The following is a 19,993-nucleotide window of genomic DNA, read 5'->3' as shown; positions in this document are numbered from 1 at the left end:
TCTAAAAAGTCTAGTGATTTGATGTGGGACTCACCCTTCTGTATTTGGATTGGACAAAAATCTGACACGTTTCTTGTCAACCCTTTAAATGTGCAGTCTAGGATGCTGTTGGAATCATACTGGTGTCAGTTAGACGAGAGGACCGCACACAAACGTGAAGCAGACTTGAGAAGAACAGAGAAACAATGAAGTCCTTTATTGGGAGTTTGGTATATTGCCTCTCTCTTCTGCTGGTCGATTTCTGTGAATCCTATGACTTTAAAAATCCATCCCACATTTTAGCACAAAGTTACGCACAAAGAAGAAATAATGCGCTTCCACACCAGACGCTGAACCCAGCAGGTAAGTTCCTGATCTTAAGCCACTTTCTTACTTCTAATGTTTCTCAGTTAATGTTTGCATTGTATCTTGAACTACTCTACATAACTGCAATGGAACATTTATGGTTTCATTATTTTCCTTGATGCACTACAAAAATTGTTTGTTGACTTTGTGCATGCTGTAACAGGAATATGAATGGAAATTTCTAGTGCAATGCACAATGTTAGAAATTTGTCTAGTGCATTTATAATAGCAAATGTGAAATAAAATACATGCACATTTAAGCACTGAAAGGATAGTTCACCCATAAATGAAAATTGTCGTCTTTTTCTCTGTACGACCTGTATGATTTTTTTTTCATCTGTGAAACACGAGAAGATATTTTGAAAAATGTATCTTTTGTCCAAAAGATAAAAGTCCCTGGGGTCCGATGTTGTTGGAACCCAATGCTGTTCAAAAATCTCCTTTTGTGTTCTGCAGAAGATAAAAATAAATACATGTTTGAAATGACATGAGTGTAAGTAAATGATTGTGTGAACTATTCCTTGAAGTGCATGAATGCTACAAAAAAGCATTTGTGTGATATCTGAGTGGCATGTATTGTAAAATGTTTTAACAATGAGGAATTGGGGCATTGCAAACTATGCCTGTTGTATTTGTTTGACTGACTTTGTGTTTGGCTAATTTCCTCTTCCACTTCAACCTTCTGATGGTCCGTAGTATACAGGAGTAAATACTGGTTAGATGGACCTGATCACCCTAACAAACAGAGGAGGAAGATTTTGCCCCATCTTATCCCAGTAGTTTATCCAGTACCCACAGCTCCTTCTCAACCCGAAGTTCATGACTGGCTCAAAGACACACCAACCACAAAGGTGCATAATACAAATAATAACCAGTATCCAACTGAGGCACGCATGCAGCTGAGAGGTGAATGGGCACCAATAGTTTGCCGAAAATTTAAAGATCCAGAACAAACGGTTGTACTTACAGGAGAAACAGGGGAAAGTACAGGCGTGTCAAAGGTGGTGTCAAATCAACCCATTGTTGTTCCACAACAATCGTATATAGGTCCAGAAAAATCTGTGGTTCTTCCGGAGCAATCAACAAATAACCAGCCAAGCATTCCACCGGTTGCTCCTGAGACAGTTTTTTACCAATCAAAGCCATCAATGACCTTGGAAACCTCACAATCTTTGAATCTCTCTCTGCCTCAGAAACTTATGCCACAATCCTTGTCAACATTGGCGCAAGAACCAAATTCACAAGGTGCATTTCCCCAATCCCTTCCAACCACTACCATGACACCTGAGGCATATCCTCAGAGTACCTTCCCCGAATCCCTGCCAACATCCACCCTTACACTGGAGATGTACTCTCAGAGCACTTTATCCCAACCCTTGCCAAAGTTCAACTATTCAAGAGGGCCATATCCTCAAAGAATCCCACCCCAGTCACCGTTAGAGCCATATGACCAAAGTGCCTACCTAGAATCCCTGCCAGTATCCACACTGATACCAGAGACAAATCCTCGAAGCATTTCACCTCAGCCTGTCTCAGTGTCCACTCATAGATTAAGCCCTTATTCCCCAAAGATCTCATCCCAATCCATGTCAACATCCAGTTTGACACAAGAGGCATATCTTCAGACCACCCCACCACAGTTCCTACTAATGTCTACTGTGCCACAAGAATCATTACCAGAGGCACCAAACAGGATTATTACCCATGGCAGGGTAGTCATCACAGGGAGGACAGGTATAATTCCATGTATACTGTACAACTTTGTTTAACCCTCCATCTGTTCATTCTGGGGTATCCAGTCCTGCTTCTGGAGGGACAATGTCCTGTATAGTTGAGCTCCAATACATGCCTTGAAGCTTCTATTAATCCTGAAGACCTTCGGGGTTTTCGCACCACGTAGTTCTAGGAGCTAGCCAGCATGGTGGTTCCTAGAGAACCAATTTGCCCCTCGGGCCGTTTTCCTGTTCGTATTCGCACCGGCTGCAGGAACTTTGAAGTGGCCGACAGCGATGTCTTTATGCAAGGCATCTACAAACATCAACAACCAGTGAATGGAGGATGCGTGATCGGGGCTGTGGGTTTCGTAATAACGGAGATGGAATGTAAACACAATTTACACGTTTGATGAAAATCTGACAATCTCCAATGACCGCTTGTATTATTACATATCATCGAGGCTGAGAAAAGAACACCGCACTGCAGACAACAGGTAGCTAAATGCTGTTATCGCTGTTTTCTATGTTCATAGAGTAAATATTTTTCCATGGCTTTTTAAAAATGTCGGGTAGTCAGCGTTTCGTATGCATTTGGCCAATCAGCATATATTATGTCACTGATAGTTCCTATAGAACGGTTTTATACCCTACTCTGAAGTAGGAGCTAATTCAGTTCCCTCAAATGGAGTTCCTAGAATGAAATGCGTTCCTATTTCCTGCATTGCGAACACGCCAAAAAACGTGTACTTCTGCCAATAGTTCTACAGTTCAAAAGTCCCTTGATTAGTTGGTTCAGGTGTGTTTAGTCTGGATTGGACCTAAACTGCAGGACAGTGGCCCTTCAGTAGCAGGATCTTAAGGTTTCTTTGTTGCAAAGTTGGACAAAGCAAAATGACATTAATGGCCCAATTATCCTGAGTCATGGCTTATTCCTGCTGTAGGGTACCTTACATATCAGAAAAAGTTAACTTTCCATATTCCAGTGTATCAAAGTATGTCATTTTGCTGAAATCCAATGGGATTTGTTTTAGAAGTGACCAAACTCCGTTTTTAGTAAACTGACTAATCTAATTTGACTAATCCTTTTGTTTGCATGCAAAGAATATGCTTTACTCTCATTCCATTGGTTCAAAACATATAACGTCAACTCTAAATCTGGTTGTTTTTCTAAACCTTTCATGAACTAACACGCCAGTCTTCATTATATCATGTTGACATTGACAAAATTTTGAAGTGCTTAACAATCTCTGTTTAACTTTCAGCAACAGATTCACAATGTAGGAGCCGCCCACTGGACCTGGTCTTCATCATTGACAGCTCACGTAGCGTGCGTCCAGGTGAGTTTGAGAAGGTCAAGATCTTCCTGGCTGACATGGTGGACACTCTTGACGTTGGCCCCGATGCCACACGTGTCGCAGTGGTGAACTATGCCAGCACGGTCAAAATTGAGTTCCTGCTGAAGAGCCATCTTACGAAGGACTCTATAAAGCAAGCCATCAACCGCATCGAACCCCTCGCCGCGGGAACCATGACTGGTATGGCCATCAAGAAAGCCATGGATGAAGCCTTCACTGAAAAGTCAGGAGCGCGACCTAAATCGAAGAACATCTCCAAGGTTGCCATCATTGTCACTGACGGGCGTCCTCAAGACCAAGTCGAGGAGGTGTCGGCTGCAGCACGAGCTTCGGGGATTGAGATTTACGCAGTCGGAGTGGACAGGGCTGACAAGCAGTCGCTGAAGCTCATGGCCAGCAATCCACTTGAGGACCATGTGTTCTACGTGGAGACCTACGGTGTCATTGAGAAGCTCACCTCAAAGTTCCGGGAGACGTTGTGCGGTAGGGTTAATGCAAAAAAGGGGAGATGGGGCTCTATGTCTTTCCTTTTTACAAGATATATCTCAATCCTTGGAAGTGGGTGATGATTCATTCTCTGGAAAACAGTTGTGTCTGAATACCAAATTTAAAATTGTAGTTTACTTCAGACATTAAATCCATGCATTATGATCATTTGGAATTATAGCTTTCAAGGTAATTGTCTTGTTTTCCAGAAGTTTGAACCATTGGATCGCAACACATTCTGAAGGACATCTTTCTTCAGTATGTGAGTGCTGAAAAAGTCCACCGATCATTCAAAGAAGCATTCTTCTACGTTTGGCTCTTTTGAATGCTTTGAATCATCTAATGTATGTGCTTTGCATCCGATTTTTGTGGAATGAAGGTCTTGGAATGGAATGCTCTCGGTATTTAATATTGTCAATGTCTTTTCACACAATTGTTGTAAGACTAAGTGTACTTCAAGTATGTTTTTCATAGAAACCTCTGATAATTGAGAGCTTTGGATATTTGACTGTTTGTGGATAATTACAATTGTTTGTCTTTTTCAGGGCAAGAGTCGATCTTTTGGACATTAAAATTGCTCAATCAAGTGCTGTGCTAGTGCTTGCTAGTTACGCCTTCAAAGTGTCCAAACAATTAGCTTAGTGCAGCTGTCAGCTAGTACCATAACATACTGATTTAATGCTAAATGCTATGCAAACTAAGGGCACATCATTTGAGTAATATTACCCAATAAAAGTCCCATTAAGCTTCCAGTGGATCTTTAAGGGACTTATTACATTAGACATTTAGTACAACCGTTTTTTGTTTTTCTTCAAACTAAAGCAATTTATTTTTAGAAATCCAGACAGTTGCTTGCCCATGAACTTACTCTTGCTAGAGTGGCCTCCTCACTCCAGTCGAGTAATGAAAGCTTGTTCCAGGTATGGACGCCTGTGCAATGGGACATGACTGTGAGCACATATGTGTCAGCAGTGGCTCCTCCTTTTACTGCAAGTGCCGGAAGGGCTATATTTTGAACGAAGACCAGAAAACATGTTCCCTAAAACGTAAGAGCCAGCAGATTATGCTAACTGCTTTACTTTAGATTTTGAAGACATACTTAGTACGAAAATATTTGATTTTCTCTAACTATGACTAATTTAAGCTTAATAATAGAGAATGCTTATATTGCGACAATACCAGCAATCCTAATTAACTAACCGATTTAGCTAACAATTGCTTGCCAGCTTTTTGTTCTGATTGTATTACTTGTGCGCTAAGTTACAGGTTACATGATGTAAATTCTGTTCCAAACATAGTGAGCTTCTTTGTCTAATGCCTACATAGGCAGCAGTCTAACCATCAGGCAAACTCAAAAAAACGAGGCATTTGGGACACTACTCATGTCACACAGATAGTGCTCTTCACGTAAAGCATAAAGGAGGCTTGACACAAAAGAGTCCAATGAGCATAAAAATTAGCATGCAAAACTTCATGAGAATAGACACATGTAGCACAAATATTTGTTAAAGATTTCTATTTTAATTAATTGCATGTATGAATGCACTGCGACATTAGATTTTGGTCGGAATTATATTTTAGAACGCAGCATAATCATGTAGCTGATGTTTCGGAACAGTCTTAGCGCTTTAAGATACATTGTTTCAAGGCAGCTCATGCCGTTTTGGAACAGAGCTGTAATTTAGCTAAATGTGTGCAATGTAATGATTTTTGTCCTACAATCCAGCTCACTAGCAGCTGAATTCTGGAATTCTAGCCACTGATTCAACCCATTCAAAATCACTGTTGAATTACTGTGGACTTTTTTTGTTCTGTACTGTTTCATTGACAAAACAGTATAGCAATAACATCAGTGTCAGTGTGCTGTACGTCTGAGACAGATGACAAACCATAGCTACATTTTTACAGGCAGATAGTTTTTCATTTTGGGGCAAATGGAGCAGGGCGCATATTGGTTACATGTTGGCTTGAAAATGTCAGGAAATTAAGTTTAAAACCCAAAACTAAAAGATTTTTCAGTTTATTATTAAAGTATCATATACAAATTCTTAAAACAAGATACATTTATTTAAAAAGTACCTTGTTTTACTTAAAATGTGTGAAAAGTCAATGTATATTACATATATGTAAATATACACATATTTTTCCTAGTTAATATATTAACTAGGAAAAAAATAATTGGGAACAATATTATTTGCTGTACAGAGTTCAACGTTATTTTTTCGCCAATTACTTCCAAAAATCACATTGATGAGTCAGTGTTAGTGTTGAATTGGTTTCTTGCAAATCAGATAATAAGCTTGGTCATAATGACATTTTCCACTGTTTTACACAACATTTACCAAAGCCTTCAATGGAAACTTCCTACTGTTTGTTTTTAAGGAAATTATCTTGCACAATATTGCCAGTGTTACTATAGATGTCCTATGGCTTGTTCCAGATATGGATGCCTGTGAAATAGGACACAGCTGTCAACACATTTGTGTGAGCAGTGGCAACTCGTATCACTGCAAATGCCGCTCAGGCTTTGTCTTGAACGACGACATGCGAACATGCTCCATTAGAGGCGCTGGCGCTTACGGACATGGTGACAGTGTACACAGGGGTGACCGAAACAAAAAGAATGATGGCAACCAAAATGGTGAAGGTAGTGCTAGTGAGTTATGATCAGAAATGACTATGACTTCATTCATACCATTTCGTGATCTAAAAACATCAAATTAAATTCCATCAAAGCATTAGACTTAGTTTGTGATCAGATTGCTATTAATATTGTTTTAAAGAAATTTCAAATTAATTTTGCAACATGTCCCAATGGACATTCTGAAACCCCCCACCTTTTGGTCGGCACTATTGCTTATTTCAGGTGTGGATTCCTGTGCGTTGGGCCACGACTGCCAACACGCATGCATCTCCAGCGATTCCTCCTATTACTGCTCGTGTCCTCCTGGCTTTGTCTTGATGCAGGACAAGAAATCATGTTTTCAAGCCAGTGACGCTGATGGAGATGGTAGTGGCAGTGAGTTTTCTGCTTTAGACCTTCATAAATGGTATTGCCATCATACCATTTTATGATAGGATTCTGTAGCGAGCTGAGAATTATGTTTGTCTTGTGGAATATTCTCTTAAGGAGAATTTTACATAATGGTGAACAATTAGAGCTATACAATTATTTAGTTGTATTTTCTGTCATGTGTTGCTGAGATTTGTTAGCTTCAGGGCTCTAGAGTTTTAACTTATTGCAGGTCTGGACTACTGTGTGCTGGGTCATGAATGTGAACACATTTGTGTCAACGATGATGCTTCCTATCACTGTGAGTGCCACCGGGGTTTTGTGTTGCAAGAAGACAAGAAAACATGTTCCAAAAAACGTAAGAGTTTATAGAAGTACCATTCAAACATGTTTTCTGTAACCATCCACTTCATGTGCTGTGGGCAGGAATGATACCTATATGAAAAATGGGTAAAAATTCCAATAGACGTTGATACTGGAAATAATGAATCCAATAGCCACTGAATAGTTGAGAGAGAAAAAAAATCTAAAAACATTAGTATTTTTCACATGATGGTATATTATGTACTGGGCAATGCTTAACCATTAAGTCTTCTTGTATTATGTTCAAATTTATTTTTATGTTTTCGAATGTTTGAAGAACATCTCTTAATGCTCACCAAGCAATGCAATTATTTGATTTAAAATAAAATAAAAATATATATATTATTACAATATTTCTGTTTGTTTTCTTGAAATGGCAAAGCTGAATTTTCAGTAGTCATTACTGCATTTAGTCATTTAGAAATAATTCAAAATTATATATATATATATATTTTCTCTCATTCTCACCAAGGTTGCATTTATTTGATAAAACAAAAATATATACAAACGAAGTATTGTGAAGTATTGTGAAATACTATAGTTATTTAAAAGACCTGTTTGCTATTTATCCCTGTGATGGCAAAGCTACATTTTCAGCAGCCATTACTCCAGTCATGATCCTGCAGAAATCATTCATTAAAATATACTGTAGTCACTAGAGAAACTTCATCTGTCAGTGTCTTGTAATTTCTGACATGTTGAGTCGGGTGACGCTGATTCAACATCGATGTAAACTCATAATATGTAACACTCTCACAATGTTGTGAGAAATTCAGAAAAGAACAACATTGCATAAACTGTGTTGAAAAGTGTTACATATTTGCTAAGAAACTTTCACTTTGTGCTTGGGGGGGGCTAGATAGTTTGATCTATAATTACCCCTAATTCAAATCACCCTTTGCGAGGTATTTCTGTGATGTTTGTTGTTTGATTGTGATGTGAAGAGGTGAAGGTGGAGATCGTTCAGGACCCCTGCATGTGTGAGGCCCGACTGGCTTTCCAGAGGCAGACACAAACCTCCCTACAGGACCTCAACGCCAAACATATCCTTTCGAAATAACATCACACGTCAATAACATTCTTCAGTTATGTATGAAGTACATTGGGGCCTTTAGTGGAACTACATTTCCCATAATGAATGCAATGCAAGTCATCTCTCTTAAAAGAATAATCCACACAAAAATCTTAATTCTAACATCATTTGCTGAGCTTTATTCCTTTTATATTTGTGTCTGGAAACAGTGTATTTCAAACCCTTTAACCTTAACAGTCGTTATACTTGCTGCTGTCACAAGAAAGGTTGAGCAAATGGAAAACATGCTGGGACGCATGTAACAGAGCAGTGCTTGGTAAGCATTGATTCTCTGACATGATAAAACATTTAAAAGTTAGATTTTTACTTCTGTTCATCAGGGTCAACATGTTCTGTGAACTTTCAGCAAGTACTGGAGTGGATATGAAGCACTAGACAACAAGACGGCTTCGGTTTCATCACTGAAACTTCATCACGGGCCACACTGATCACACGAACGTCTTTAAAACTGGATCACAGTGGCTGATGTTCAGATGATGTTTCTTAAACCACGTTCACACACACAAAAAAGAAAGAATATTAACCATATTCAAAAAGTAATTCATATTAATAAGAGATTAAATCATGCGTGAAGTGCTGCAATGTATGGTTAATGATGTTCTTTTGCTCCCCAGAAATGGTCAAAAGAAATCTCTCCATTTAAATAGACTAAATTATACCACATGTTGTAACCAATTTTACTAAGGATCATTATCAAATGTGTATTTTTTATTGCTTATGTTCATGTCAAAGAAAGAATGTTCATATTTGAATTGTTTAATCTTATGTAGACTCATGTATACAGTTAAAGTTAAATAAAGACATTTATAACCCAGCAGTAATATTCATTATATTAAAACTTGAAATACTTCGAATCAACAGTCTCAAAGTCTCTCTGTTCATAATATTCGCCTTGATTTCATAGCTCACAGTGTACTGAAACGATACAGGCGTCGCTATAGAAATCATCTTCACGTAGTTCAGCTAGACAGACTATAGGTTTAACAGTAAGATGTGAAGAACTTGTCTGTCTGTAACCACTGTGAGATGTGCTTGAATCAATATCTCGACTATTACAGACCAACTGTAGACCTTCAGACTAGCCGTTGACTAAACATAATCGTATAATCACTGGCCAGGTGAACTGCACGAAAACATGTTCTTGACAAGCTTTGTGAAATTCCCCGGATCAGGATATTCATCTATTAAATCACACATGCTATACAAACATTTGAACATCCCACAAATTCAGGCAGGCGGAGAACATCAGAATCCCTCTCATCCCAAATCCCATCTCAAATCGATTCACAACCTACAGGAATTGGGACATTTTCAAGATCACATCAACTGATATTTCTCAATCCTATAGGTAGTATTTATAAAGTTTTAGCTTTTTGTTTTGGATCTGTTTTTAGTTGTTTTAATACTACAATTGATTGCTTCGGTTGTCCGCTTTGGATAAAAGCGTCTGATAAATGACTAAATAAAATAAAATAAAATAAATCCAGGTATTAACGACTGTAAGTTTAGTCGAATAAATTAGTCAGGAGGACAGTGGTGAACATCAGCACAGACTGCATGTAAACTGTTTTAAGATCATTATTCATTAATTAAGATCATATTCACATGTTTTCGCTAATAATCATGTTTATGTTTATCTAGAGACTGCAGTGCTCATGATTTGGCCATTGCCTATAATAACCGAGGGCAGGTGAAGTATCTGCGGGTGGATTTTTATGAAGCCAATGATGACTATACCTCTGCCGTGAAGTGAAGTGAAGTGAAGTGAAGTGAAGTGACATGTGTCCAAGTATGGTGACCCATACTCGGAATTAGTGCTCTGCATTTACCCATCCAAAGTGCACACACACAGCAGTGAACACACACACACACCGTGAACACACACCCGGAGCAGTGGGCAGCCATTTATGCTGCAGCGCCCGGGGAGCAGTTGGGGGTTCGGTGCCTTGCTCAAGGGCACCTCAGTCGTGGTATTGAAGGTGGAAGAGAGCACTGTACATTCACTCCCCCCACCTACAATCCCTGCCGGTACGAGACTTGAACCTCATAACCCTTTGGTTCTAAACAATAACGCTGATAGATGTCCCTCTAGAAAATGTGATAAATATGTGTTCACACGGCTTGGTTTCAGTTTTGACGTAAACAACATCTTCTCCACACTGATACTCTCGTTTTCCGCAATTTATGAACGAACAACGTAGCATCTAGTGGGTTCAACTGGATAGGCTAACAAAAGCATTCAAATGCAATCAATGACACATACATCGTCATCGCATCTCGTGCACCACTGATAAGGCTGCCTGACGGCTGACGCAGACCTTCAATTCGAATGCAATGTTTTTGCATTCGAATGTGGATTTTTTTATTATTATTATTTGACGAATATTCGAAATTCGATTTTTTTTTGACAGCCCTAGTAGGTACAAAGTTTAACCATTAAACATGGGCTTACATTGCTGCAGATAAAGTTTTTAACTAGTTTCTTTATGCATCACGTCAGTGCTTGTGAAAAATTAGCAAACCCCTGCTCAAAGGGTTAGTTAACCTAAAAATGAAAATTCTGTCATTTATCACTCACCCTCATTCATATTCAGAACACAAATTAAGATATTTTTGATGAAATCTGAGAGCTCTCTGGCCCTGCATAGACAGCAACACAACTGAAATGTTCCCAGACCCAGAAACGTAGTAAGGACATCGGTAAAACAGTCCATGTGACATCAGTGGCTCTACTTCAGTTTTGCAAAGCTACTAGAATACTTTTTGTGCACACAGAAAACAATTCTTCTCCCAAGTTACCGTCGTCCACCATTATGGAGAGTACCACGATGCATGCGCGCGCTTTACCCAGAACGTAATCAGCTAGTGTTGTTTACGTTCAGGAGAAAGCGCGCGCATGCTGCATTGAAGTTGAGCCACGGATGTAAGGTCGCATGGACTGTTTTACCAATGTCCTTACTACGTTTCTGGGTTTGGGAACATTTCAGTTGTGTTGCTGTCATGCAGGGTCAGAGAGCTCTCAGATTTCATCAAAAATATCTTAATTTGTGTTCCGAAGATGAACGGAGATCATATGGGTTTGGAACGACATGAGAGTGAGTAATTAATGACAGAATTTTTGGGTGAACTAACACTCTTAAGACAACCTGAGAGGTTTTAGGGTCCTGGTTAGGCTCGGAGACCAGCAAGACTATCTTAAACCAGATTAAAGGGATAGTTCTCCCAAAAATTAAAATTATGTCATTAATTACTCACCCTCATGTCGTTCCAAACCTGCAAGACCTTCGCTCATCTTCGAGAGCTTTCTGACCCTGCATAGACAGTAACGCAACTGACACATTCAAGGCCCAGACAGGTAGTAAGGATATTGTTAAAATAGTCCATGTGACATCAGTGGTTCAACCGTAATTTTATAAGGCATTGAGAATATTTTTTGTTGCGTGAAGAAAACTAAAATTACGACTTTATTCAACAATTTCTTCTCTTCTGTGTCAGTCTTTAATGCACGTGCAGTCATGAGTTCATGACAGTACCATGATGCATTGCATGCGTGTGCATTCCTCTGCTTATAAACGAGCCGCAGCGCATCCAGGTGCTACGTCAGAAGCCGGCTCCTGCATCAGCAGCAGCACCACATGCATGCCTAGTACGTGAACATGCATCGAAGACTGACACGTAAGAGAAGAAACTGTTGAATTAAGCCATTATTTTTGTTTTCTTTGCGCACAAAAAGTATTCTCGTAGCTTCATAAATTTCGGTTAAACCACTGATGTCACATGGACTATTTTAACGATGTCCTTAGTACCTTGAACGTGGTAGTTCCGTTGCTGTCTAGGCAGGGTCAGAAAGCTCTCGGATTTCTCTCTTATTTTTGTGTTGTGAAGATGAACGAATGTCTTATAGGTTTGGAACGATATGAGGGTGAGTAATTAATGAGAGAATTAAAATTTTTGGATGAACTATTCCTATTAAAGTTTTGTAGTTTTTCTCAGAGCATGCCAGGATTAGATCATAGTTCAAATTATGTTTAAGTAGTTTTTATAAATGTAAACAATGGCGCATATTTTAAGATATAAGCCTCAAGCCTTGTCTGTGAACTGTAATGTTTCTATATAGAGAGATAAAGATTTATTAACCTGCTAGTAGTCTTTTGAACTTTGTGAGTAAAGGGCCAATCCTGTTGGTCATAGCTCAAGATACGAGTGAAAACCTTTCTAAATAAAATGCCTGATGGTGTACATTTCAGAATACGTTGATTAATTGTTGATTTCTCAATCACAAAGGGGTGCAATGATTATGTGTTTGTTTGTTTTTTTAATAAACCCATTCTTTAAAATGTGCATTTTGCCTATTTTGTGCTCTTTGTAAACTTTTAAATTATGCTGAATTTCACAAGACCTGTCAAGAATATGTCTGGAACATATTTAACTCTAAATACAAACATAAAATCCTAATTTATATTTTAGATTTTGTGCTATTTTGTAGATTTAAACAGAATTGTATTATATTATATTTTATATTCTCAAGTTTAAAATATCTCAAAGGAAAATCTACTCATCGCGTACACTGCAATAACTATTTAAAATCTACCAAATGTATTTAACCTTTTCAATAACCAACAATGCTTATACCATTCCTAGAAATAATACATTTGTATTGCTATGAACATTAGCAGAGCTCCGCTTTCACTCAATAATGTGTGAGAAGTTCCTCCCTCTATATCAGGGGTGGGCAAACTTGGCCCTTCCAGGCCACTTTCCTTCAGAGTTTAGCTCCAACCCTAATCAAACACACCTGAACCAGCTAATCATTGTCTTCAAGACTACTAGAAGGCTACAGGCAGGTGAGTCATATCAGGGTTGGATCAAATCTCTGCAGGAAAGTGGCCTGGAAGGGCCAAGTTTGCCCATCACTGCTCTAAATACTGCAGCATAATAGTTAACTCATGACACCTGCTCTTTAGTTGATGACAAGCATCACCTGTGCACAAGAGTTAGCTGATTTATACCTTTTCTTTCATTTTTTTGAGCTTTTGCACTAGAAGGGTTTAAATTGTGTTGGTTTCCATAGGTCTTGACCACCTGAAATCAGAGAGGCCTGTTTTTCTGAGCAAGGATGACATGGTTTCTTGGGGTTTGGTAAGTTAGATTCTGTGTTGAGAATGTTTTGTTGCTGTTTGTTTTCTAACATTTGTTTTAATTCTCTTTCAGTATTTTTTGGCTGTTGGTGGTTATGAATTTGGCACAGAAGAATTTCAATGTCCTGTCTACACCGAGGAAGTTCAATGTGGTGCCAGCACAGAATTTTAACCAACGTATGTTTTGTTAATGCGTGTACTCATTTAGGTGCAGTAGGCCATATTTGCTATTTAACATTTGATTTTGTTTTATTTAAATTCTGTTTCTTTTAGGAACAGGCCTGAAGATTGATTGTCTGGGAAGTTATATGAGGCTAACTGTAGATAAGTCTCTAGCTCTTGGAAATCAAGTTGAATTTGATGCTCTCAGTAAGTTGCCTGCAAATAGTTATATTGCCAAGAAAGATGGTCGTAATCTACACTTGTTAAATTTGTCGTGTTTTTTTTCCCTTTTCAGATGGCTCCCAAATTGAACCTGTAACTCCAAGCTTGGCTGCCAAATGTGGTTTTAGTATAGACTCTGATCCTTGGGGTAACTACAAAGTCTTTGCTTCTCTCTTCAACTGTTTTGCAGCGAATGAGGTAACTGGCTCTTTCTGGCCCTAAAGCGTTGCTGTATCCTACCATCTTCCACTTCAGTAGTTCTTTCTGCATTCAGGATGATAGCGTGTTTGATGTTGACATGCGCGTCCGGGTACATGGTGTCAAAGCGGAACAAGATGTTTTTGAGGTGGCGAAGACCTGTCACCATGACCAATGGGCCTCCCGTGAAGTTCTTTGCACTCGGAATTATATGGAGGTAAAACCTTGGCTTGCTTGTGTTATAAAATATCAAGCCGTAGTAGTCTTTAGATGTCCTAACAATGGTTTCTCCTAGGTTTCTGTTAACCGATTGCCAGAAGAAATTACAGCTTTGCATAGGCGGCCTGTGCCCCGAACAAAAATGTTTGATAACCAGTGGACCAGTACTGTTCCTGAGGTATGGTGTTTCAGCTCTTGTTTTGAGTTTGCATGGCACATGCCGCTTGATCAAACATGCTCTGCCTGCCGTATTCCAGGCCGCTACCTCTAGGTACAACATCTGGAGGATGGTGTTTTTCACACCTGATCAGAAAGCTATGGTGTTGGAGGATGCCCTGAGGACAGGATATGGTGTAATGACAACCAGGTCTCGATTGGTGCTGCGAAGCGGTTATGACATGCCTGAGACCTATGTGGAAAATGTGAGTATGGAAAATGTGGTGCAGCTCTTAGTAGTTTTCTTGAACCAATGTTGATTCTGCTGTAACAGGTGAATGGCGTTCCAATGAAGATCATCAGAGTGACCACCTACTTCAAGAAACAGTGGTCCGTAACCATGTTGGATACTGTTGCTGCATGTCCAACTGGTACGTGACTCTATTCCCAATAGCATTTGACCCAGTATTTGCAGGGTTCTTCATTCCTTGTACTGGAGAGCCACTTTCCATACAGGGTTTACTTCCAATTAAATCTATCGAAATTAACTTTCTGAAGGTCTTTGGGTTCACTTGAAAATCAGTCAGGTGTGTGTTAGAGCGTAACTCTGCAGGTAAGTGGATCTCCAAGACCATGATGGAAGAACCCTGATCTGTTGCTCACAGGTGGGCTTTCTTTTACGGATGAGATGATCACCTGGAACTTCCCCCGGTTTAATCCACTAATGAGTTCTCTTGAAACCAGTCTCCTTTGGATGTTCATGGGAATAGATGGAAAGCAGATAGATTCTGTGCAAATGACTGCTAGAGGCTATGTTTTGGCTGTAGTAGAAGATCAAATCATAATGACAATACCAATTGGTGGACCAGATGGCTACTACAAGGTTTGGTTTCTTGCTTTAATATGGCAACTAAGTCTTGTGCTTTAACCTAATGGTTAACTCCTGTTGTAGAGTCATGCTGTAAATAATCAGTACCATATCACATACGACATTGAGCCAATGCTGGAGTTACTGTGGAGTGAGGGAGGCATGGATACTACAAGATACAAAGTCCTCTTCCCCATCAAGACACCTTTTATGTCTAGACCACCCCACTTTGTTGACCGTGAGTGCTGAGGGTTCTTTGATAGTCCAAGGAATAAGAAAGCATATTTTATTTATAATAATTTTTTCCCCCCATCCCTTGTAGTCACTGATGCTGACCAAAGGATGTTTCATGTACTCTTGGGTCCTTTCCTTTATGACACTGAGTTGGTGAACATCACCTTTTCCACTGGAGTCCTTACTGTGGCAGAGGCCAATGCAAAGGGCATCAACATACAGGAACAACGCTTTCAAAATGGCTCCAAGGCGTTTAGACTTCAAGTTGCCTTCTCTGACACTGTTGTTGTGAGAACTGTGAGTGTCGTGTGTGGTTTTTTTTTTTTTGCTTTTATACACTAAATGATACCCAGACGATTGCTTTCTTCACAAAGCCACGGGAAAATGAACCCTTGCCAGAGACCGGTATTGGAGAGCTTCAAGTTGTACTGCGGCTTGCTCAGGGTATGCTGAATTGCTGTGGTTTCATTGTCCAATATTCAAGCAGCTGGCATTTCAGTTACAACTGCAAATCAACTCGTAGTAGCTAATGCTAGTTTTTCAAAAGGCACAACTTAAATGGCACTTTAGTCATGTTTCCATTAATCTTGAGCAGGTATAGCACCCCAAGAACCACTTTTCTGCAGAGGTTGGCTCCAACCCTGATAAAACTCCTTACTGAGCTTGATTAACTTGTTCAGGTGTTTGATTAAGCTCAAAGTATACTTCCTGTGGTTTCATTGTCCAATATTCAAGCAGCTGGCATTTCAGTTACAACTGCAAATCAACTCGTAGTAGCTAATGCTAGTTTTTCAAAAGGCACAACTTAAATGGCACTTTAGTCATGTTTCCATTAATCTTGAGCAGGTATAGCACCCCAAGATCCACTTTTCTGCAGAGGTTGGCTCCAACCCTGATAAAACTCCTTACTGAGCTTGATTAACTTGTTCAGGTGTTTGATTAAGCTCAAAGTATACTTAAAATGAAGATATGCTTATCATTGTTTTTCAGTATACCATAGAAACATGTGGGAAAATCTACAAATACTGACGCAGCAAACTTTGCGAAACAATTTGTCACTGGCAAAACTTTTGGCCATGACTGTGTACTTCATTCGGTGGTGTGCGCAAACAGGTGCTGGATGTGTACTATGCAAACTAAAAAAAAAAAATGTAAGTGCATCTGCAAGCTGTGTCTACGTTGTACGTGTGGTAATATTCTGGCTCTGTACATGCTATACACCTGCACTGTATACTTTTGGGTCTTTATCGTTGGAGCTAAGCTCTAGCAAGTGGTGAGTTGAGCATTTAAAAGCCCTTTTAGTCCAATCCTTTATAATGTGACCAAATTGCTGTTGTCAGGAAGTATCAGGTCAGTAGTACAAGATTTTCCACAATGCTACTTAACCGGTGGTTTGATGCCGTTGACGTGGTTTATACTTTGATAATTTGTGATCCGATCACCCAAAATAAGGCATAATATTGTGTAAAAGGGCTATTGGACTAAGTGCTCTTTGTGAATGTTTTAATTTTTTTTTTTTTTTTTTTCCCCTCTCTTCCCCTCCACCCAGATGGCTCTTATAGTAACTTCTATGTAAAGGAAGATTACCCAGTTGTACAGTACTTAAGAAGTCCTCTGTTCTTTGAGGTGGTGCTGCTTCAGTCCACTGATCTGCAGATAGAGCTAGTCTTAGAGAACTGTTGGGCTACTCTGAAAGAAGACCGGAACTCTACTCCAAGATGGGACTTGATTGTAGATGGGTAATGGCTTTAACTTGTATAATAGCATTTTGTTAACCCTTTGACCCCAAGTCTCACCTCTTAAGTTACTGACCAGTCTTAACTTGAGATTATTATTATATAGGTGTGTATATATTTTATTTCTCAACAGCTGTGTGAATCTGGCTGACCGTTACGAGACAGTTTTCCACCCTGTCATTCATAACAGCGTCCCATACCAGTCTCATGTGAAACGCTTTGAAATCAAGATGTTTACTTTTGTGCAGAGTGATGACGTATTTCAGGATCAGGTAGTTTATTTCTTCCGAGACATGATTTGTGTTTAGGCTGCATCACTGACTAGTTCTCTCCCCAGATTTTTGTACACTGTGACGCTGTGCTTTGTGATGCTGAGAGTGACGGCATCTGTGAGAGACGATGTCCATCTCCCATGCCTTTAAAAACTGGAAAGAAAGGTATGGCCACTGAAGTTCCCCACTGTTTTTATTTTTAAGCCTGCACTGATTCTAATTGCAGTTGGGTTTTCTTTTTCTTCCCCCATTCCCATGACAGTACGAAGAGAGACTAATATCCAATCCTTGAGAACACCGCTGTCATCAGGAAAAATCGTGCTCTCAATCTCTTAGTCTATTTTGGTTCTCGGTCTTAATAAAGTCTTGTTCACAAAGCTTTTTATCTTGGCATGTCCTGCAATTTGTCACTTTTAGCCTGATGTGTAATTGAGACATTTCGGTGACCCTGGACCACAAAACCATGGGTCATGGGTTAATTTTATGAAATCGAGATTTATACATCTGAAAGCTGAATAAGCTTTCTATTAATGTATGGTTTATGCCAGGGGTGTTTTTTTTTTCCTCCCTTAGGGTTTTTCAGGGTTGGAACTAAACTGCAGGAGAGTGGCCCTCCAGGATCAACGTTCCCCAACCCTGGTTTATGCAGTTATTTGAGAAACTAGAATCTGAGGGTGGAAAAACCTAAATATTGAGAATCGCCTCTTTAAAGTTGTTCTTATTATGAACTTAAGTTCTTCCCTGGACCACAAAACCATGGGTCATGGGTTAATTTTATGAAATCGCGATTTATACATCTGAAAGCTGAATAAGCTTTCTATTAATGTATGGTTTATGCCAGGGGTGTTTTTTTTCCTCCCTTAGGGTTTTTCAGGGTTGGAACTAAACTGCAGGAGAGTGGCCCTCCAGGATCAACGTTCCCCAACCCTGGTTTATGCAGTTATTTGAGAAACTAGAATCTGAGGGTGGAAAAACCTAAATATTGAGAATCGCTTCTCAATATTTGGACAACAATCTTAAAGTTGTCCAAATTAAGTTCTTGGCAATGCATAATACTAACCAAAAATTAAATTGGTTTACAGTAATTTACAAAATCTTCATGGAAAATGATCTTTACTTATCCTAATGATTTTTGGCATAAAAGAGCAATCATTTTGACCAATTTATTTTGGCTATTGCTACAAATGTACCCCAGTGACTTAAGACTTGTGTTGTGGTCCAGGGACATTAAACTAATCCGTTAAACCAAGGGAGAACAATACCTGTTGTACTAGTCTCGTTTGCTGAACTCGCGAGCTAGAGTACAGGGGCCTCCATTTATAAAATGTGCTTTGTGGATTTTAGTGAACGCCCACTCCAAGATCAAATCTGTGCGTACGCTAAAATCCATGGCAATGTGCATATTTATAAAAACTGTCTTTGATCAAGTACTTACCGCCATGTCAGGGTCTGAGCAGGCATACACACTTTTCCTTGTGGCAAAGTCTGTGTACTGCAGGTATTTGAACATCGAATCTGCAATAAGCTGTGTATACATGCAAGTGTATAAACCGAATTCATCAAACAACAAAGATGCAATGTAAGAGATTAATTGTGCAGTGTAGTCAGCTTTATTAACGGGAGTTTTTGTGAGATTAAACTGACGTTAAGTAGCCTAATGTTGAGTTCTTTACTCACTTCCTGTAGGCCTACAGTTTCAGTTTTTTTTTGTATTTTTTTTTTTTTTTTTTTGTATATGCACGTGCTGTTCGTTTTCTCTGAATCGCACTTTCGAGAAATGATCTTCGAACAGATTTAGGACTGTTTATACGCAACATTTTATAAATGAGATCCTAGGTGAGCAGCCTCTGCGTAGGGTCGTAGTGGGTTTAGTTTGGGAAGTTAAACTTCGGTCCAGTAGATGGTGTGGAGTTTAAGTGCTTTCTGATAGCAATGGTTTTAAAGCCTTTTTTTGGGGGGGTTCATGTGCAAGTTACAATATGGCTTCCAAATGAAACTGGTATAAAAATCAACATGCAGGATGGCATTAATACAAAAAAAAAAGCTGCTTGGTATGAAATATTCAATGGCAGTATAGATTTATATTTAATGGTGCTAAAATGGCAGTGACTAGGAGCTCACTGTGCTGCAACTGAAGAAAATGCATGCAAATAGAAAAAAAAACAGGAAATTAAGAACCTCATCGCTTTGACAAACCATGCAAAGACAATCAAACCAAATACAAAAATGCACTGCAAACAGCACAGACTATTACAAGTGATGAACCTGGCTGGGGCAAGCTTATTGGTTAGTGGTGTTTGATGACCTGAGTTTTTTTGGGGGGGGGACGAAATAGTTATGTAAACTGCCTAACTTTCACAACTGCAACTAAATGTTTAAGGTTCACAAAAATAAATTCTGCAATGCTTAAATGGTTAA

General features: G+C 39.2%; 2 protein-coding genes across 2 annotated transcripts; both read left to right on the top strand.

The window, feature by feature from the left end:
• Positions 1-112: 112 nt before the first annotated feature.
• Positions 113-9,118, top strand: LOC107603084 (uncharacterized). Its single transcript, XM_016295782.1, has 9 exons — positions 113-342; positions 1,042-2,079; positions 3,323-3,898; positions 6,342-6,557; positions 6,768-6,920; positions 7,147-7,272; positions 8,222-8,320; positions 8,557-8,626; positions 8,717-9,118. The coding sequence occupies exons 1-8, from the start codon at positions 186-188 to the stop codon at positions 8,610-8,612; spliced, it is 2,421 nt and encodes an 806-aa protein (XP_016151268.1). The 5' UTR covers positions 113-185; the 3' UTR covers positions 8,613-8,626; positions 8,717-9,118.
• A 4,259-nt stretch (positions 9,119-13,377) lies between these two features.
• On the top strand, positions 13,378-17,958 carry LOC107603073 (uncharacterized). Its single transcript, XM_016295770.1, has 16 exons — positions 13,378-13,509; positions 13,582-13,685; positions 13,782-13,877; positions 13,966-14,090; positions 14,167-14,307; positions 14,386-14,487; positions 14,567-14,731; positions 14,800-14,896; positions 15,131-15,348; positions 15,418-15,571; positions 15,656-15,864; positions 15,897-16,011; positions 17,117-17,306; positions 17,437-17,575; positions 17,641-17,740; positions 17,838-17,958. Exons 1-16 carry the CDS (start codon positions 13,487-13,489, stop codon positions 17,909-17,911), a joined length of 2,052 nt encoding a protein of 683 aa, XP_016151256.1. The 5' UTR covers positions 13,378-13,486; the 3' UTR covers positions 17,912-17,958.
• The last annotated feature ends 2,035 nt before the right edge of the window (positions 17,959-19,993 follow it).

The sequence above is a fragment of the Sinocyclocheilus grahami genome, unplaced genomic scaffold (genome assembly GCF_001515645.1).
Source record: "Sinocyclocheilus grahami isolate Dianchi unplaced genomic scaffold, SAMN03320097.WGS_v1.1 scaffold340.1, whole genome shotgun sequence".
Classification (NCBI taxonomy): Eukaryota; Metazoa; Chordata; class Actinopteri; order Cypriniformes; family Cyprinidae; genus Sinocyclocheilus; species Sinocyclocheilus grahami.
This window is presented reverse-complemented; position numbering and strand designations above follow the sequence as displayed.

Coding starts and splice junctions, on each gene's coding strand:
- LOC107603073 (XM_016295770.1), top strand. CDS start 13,487: ATGACATGGTTTCTTGGGGTTTG. Junction 13,510..13,581: donor ACATGGTTTCTTGGGGTTTG/GTAAGTTAGATT, acceptor ATTCTCTTTCAG/TATTTTTTGGCTGTTGGTGG. Junction 13,686..13,781: donor AGCACAGAATTTTAACCAAC/GTATGTTTTGTT, acceptor TGTTTCTTTTAG/GAACAGGCCTGAAGATTGAT.
- LOC107603084 (XM_016295782.1), top strand. CDS start 186: ATGAAGTCCTTTATTGGGAGTTTGGTATATTGCCTCTCTCTTCTGCTG. Junction 6,921..7,146: donor TGATGGAGATGGTAGTGGCA/GTGAGTTTTCTG, acceptor AACTTATTGCAG/GTCTGGACTACTGTGTGCTG. Junction 8,321..8,556: donor ACAGGACCTCAACGCCAAAC/ATATCCTTTCGA, acceptor CAGTCGTTATAC/TTGCTGCTGTCACAAGAAAG.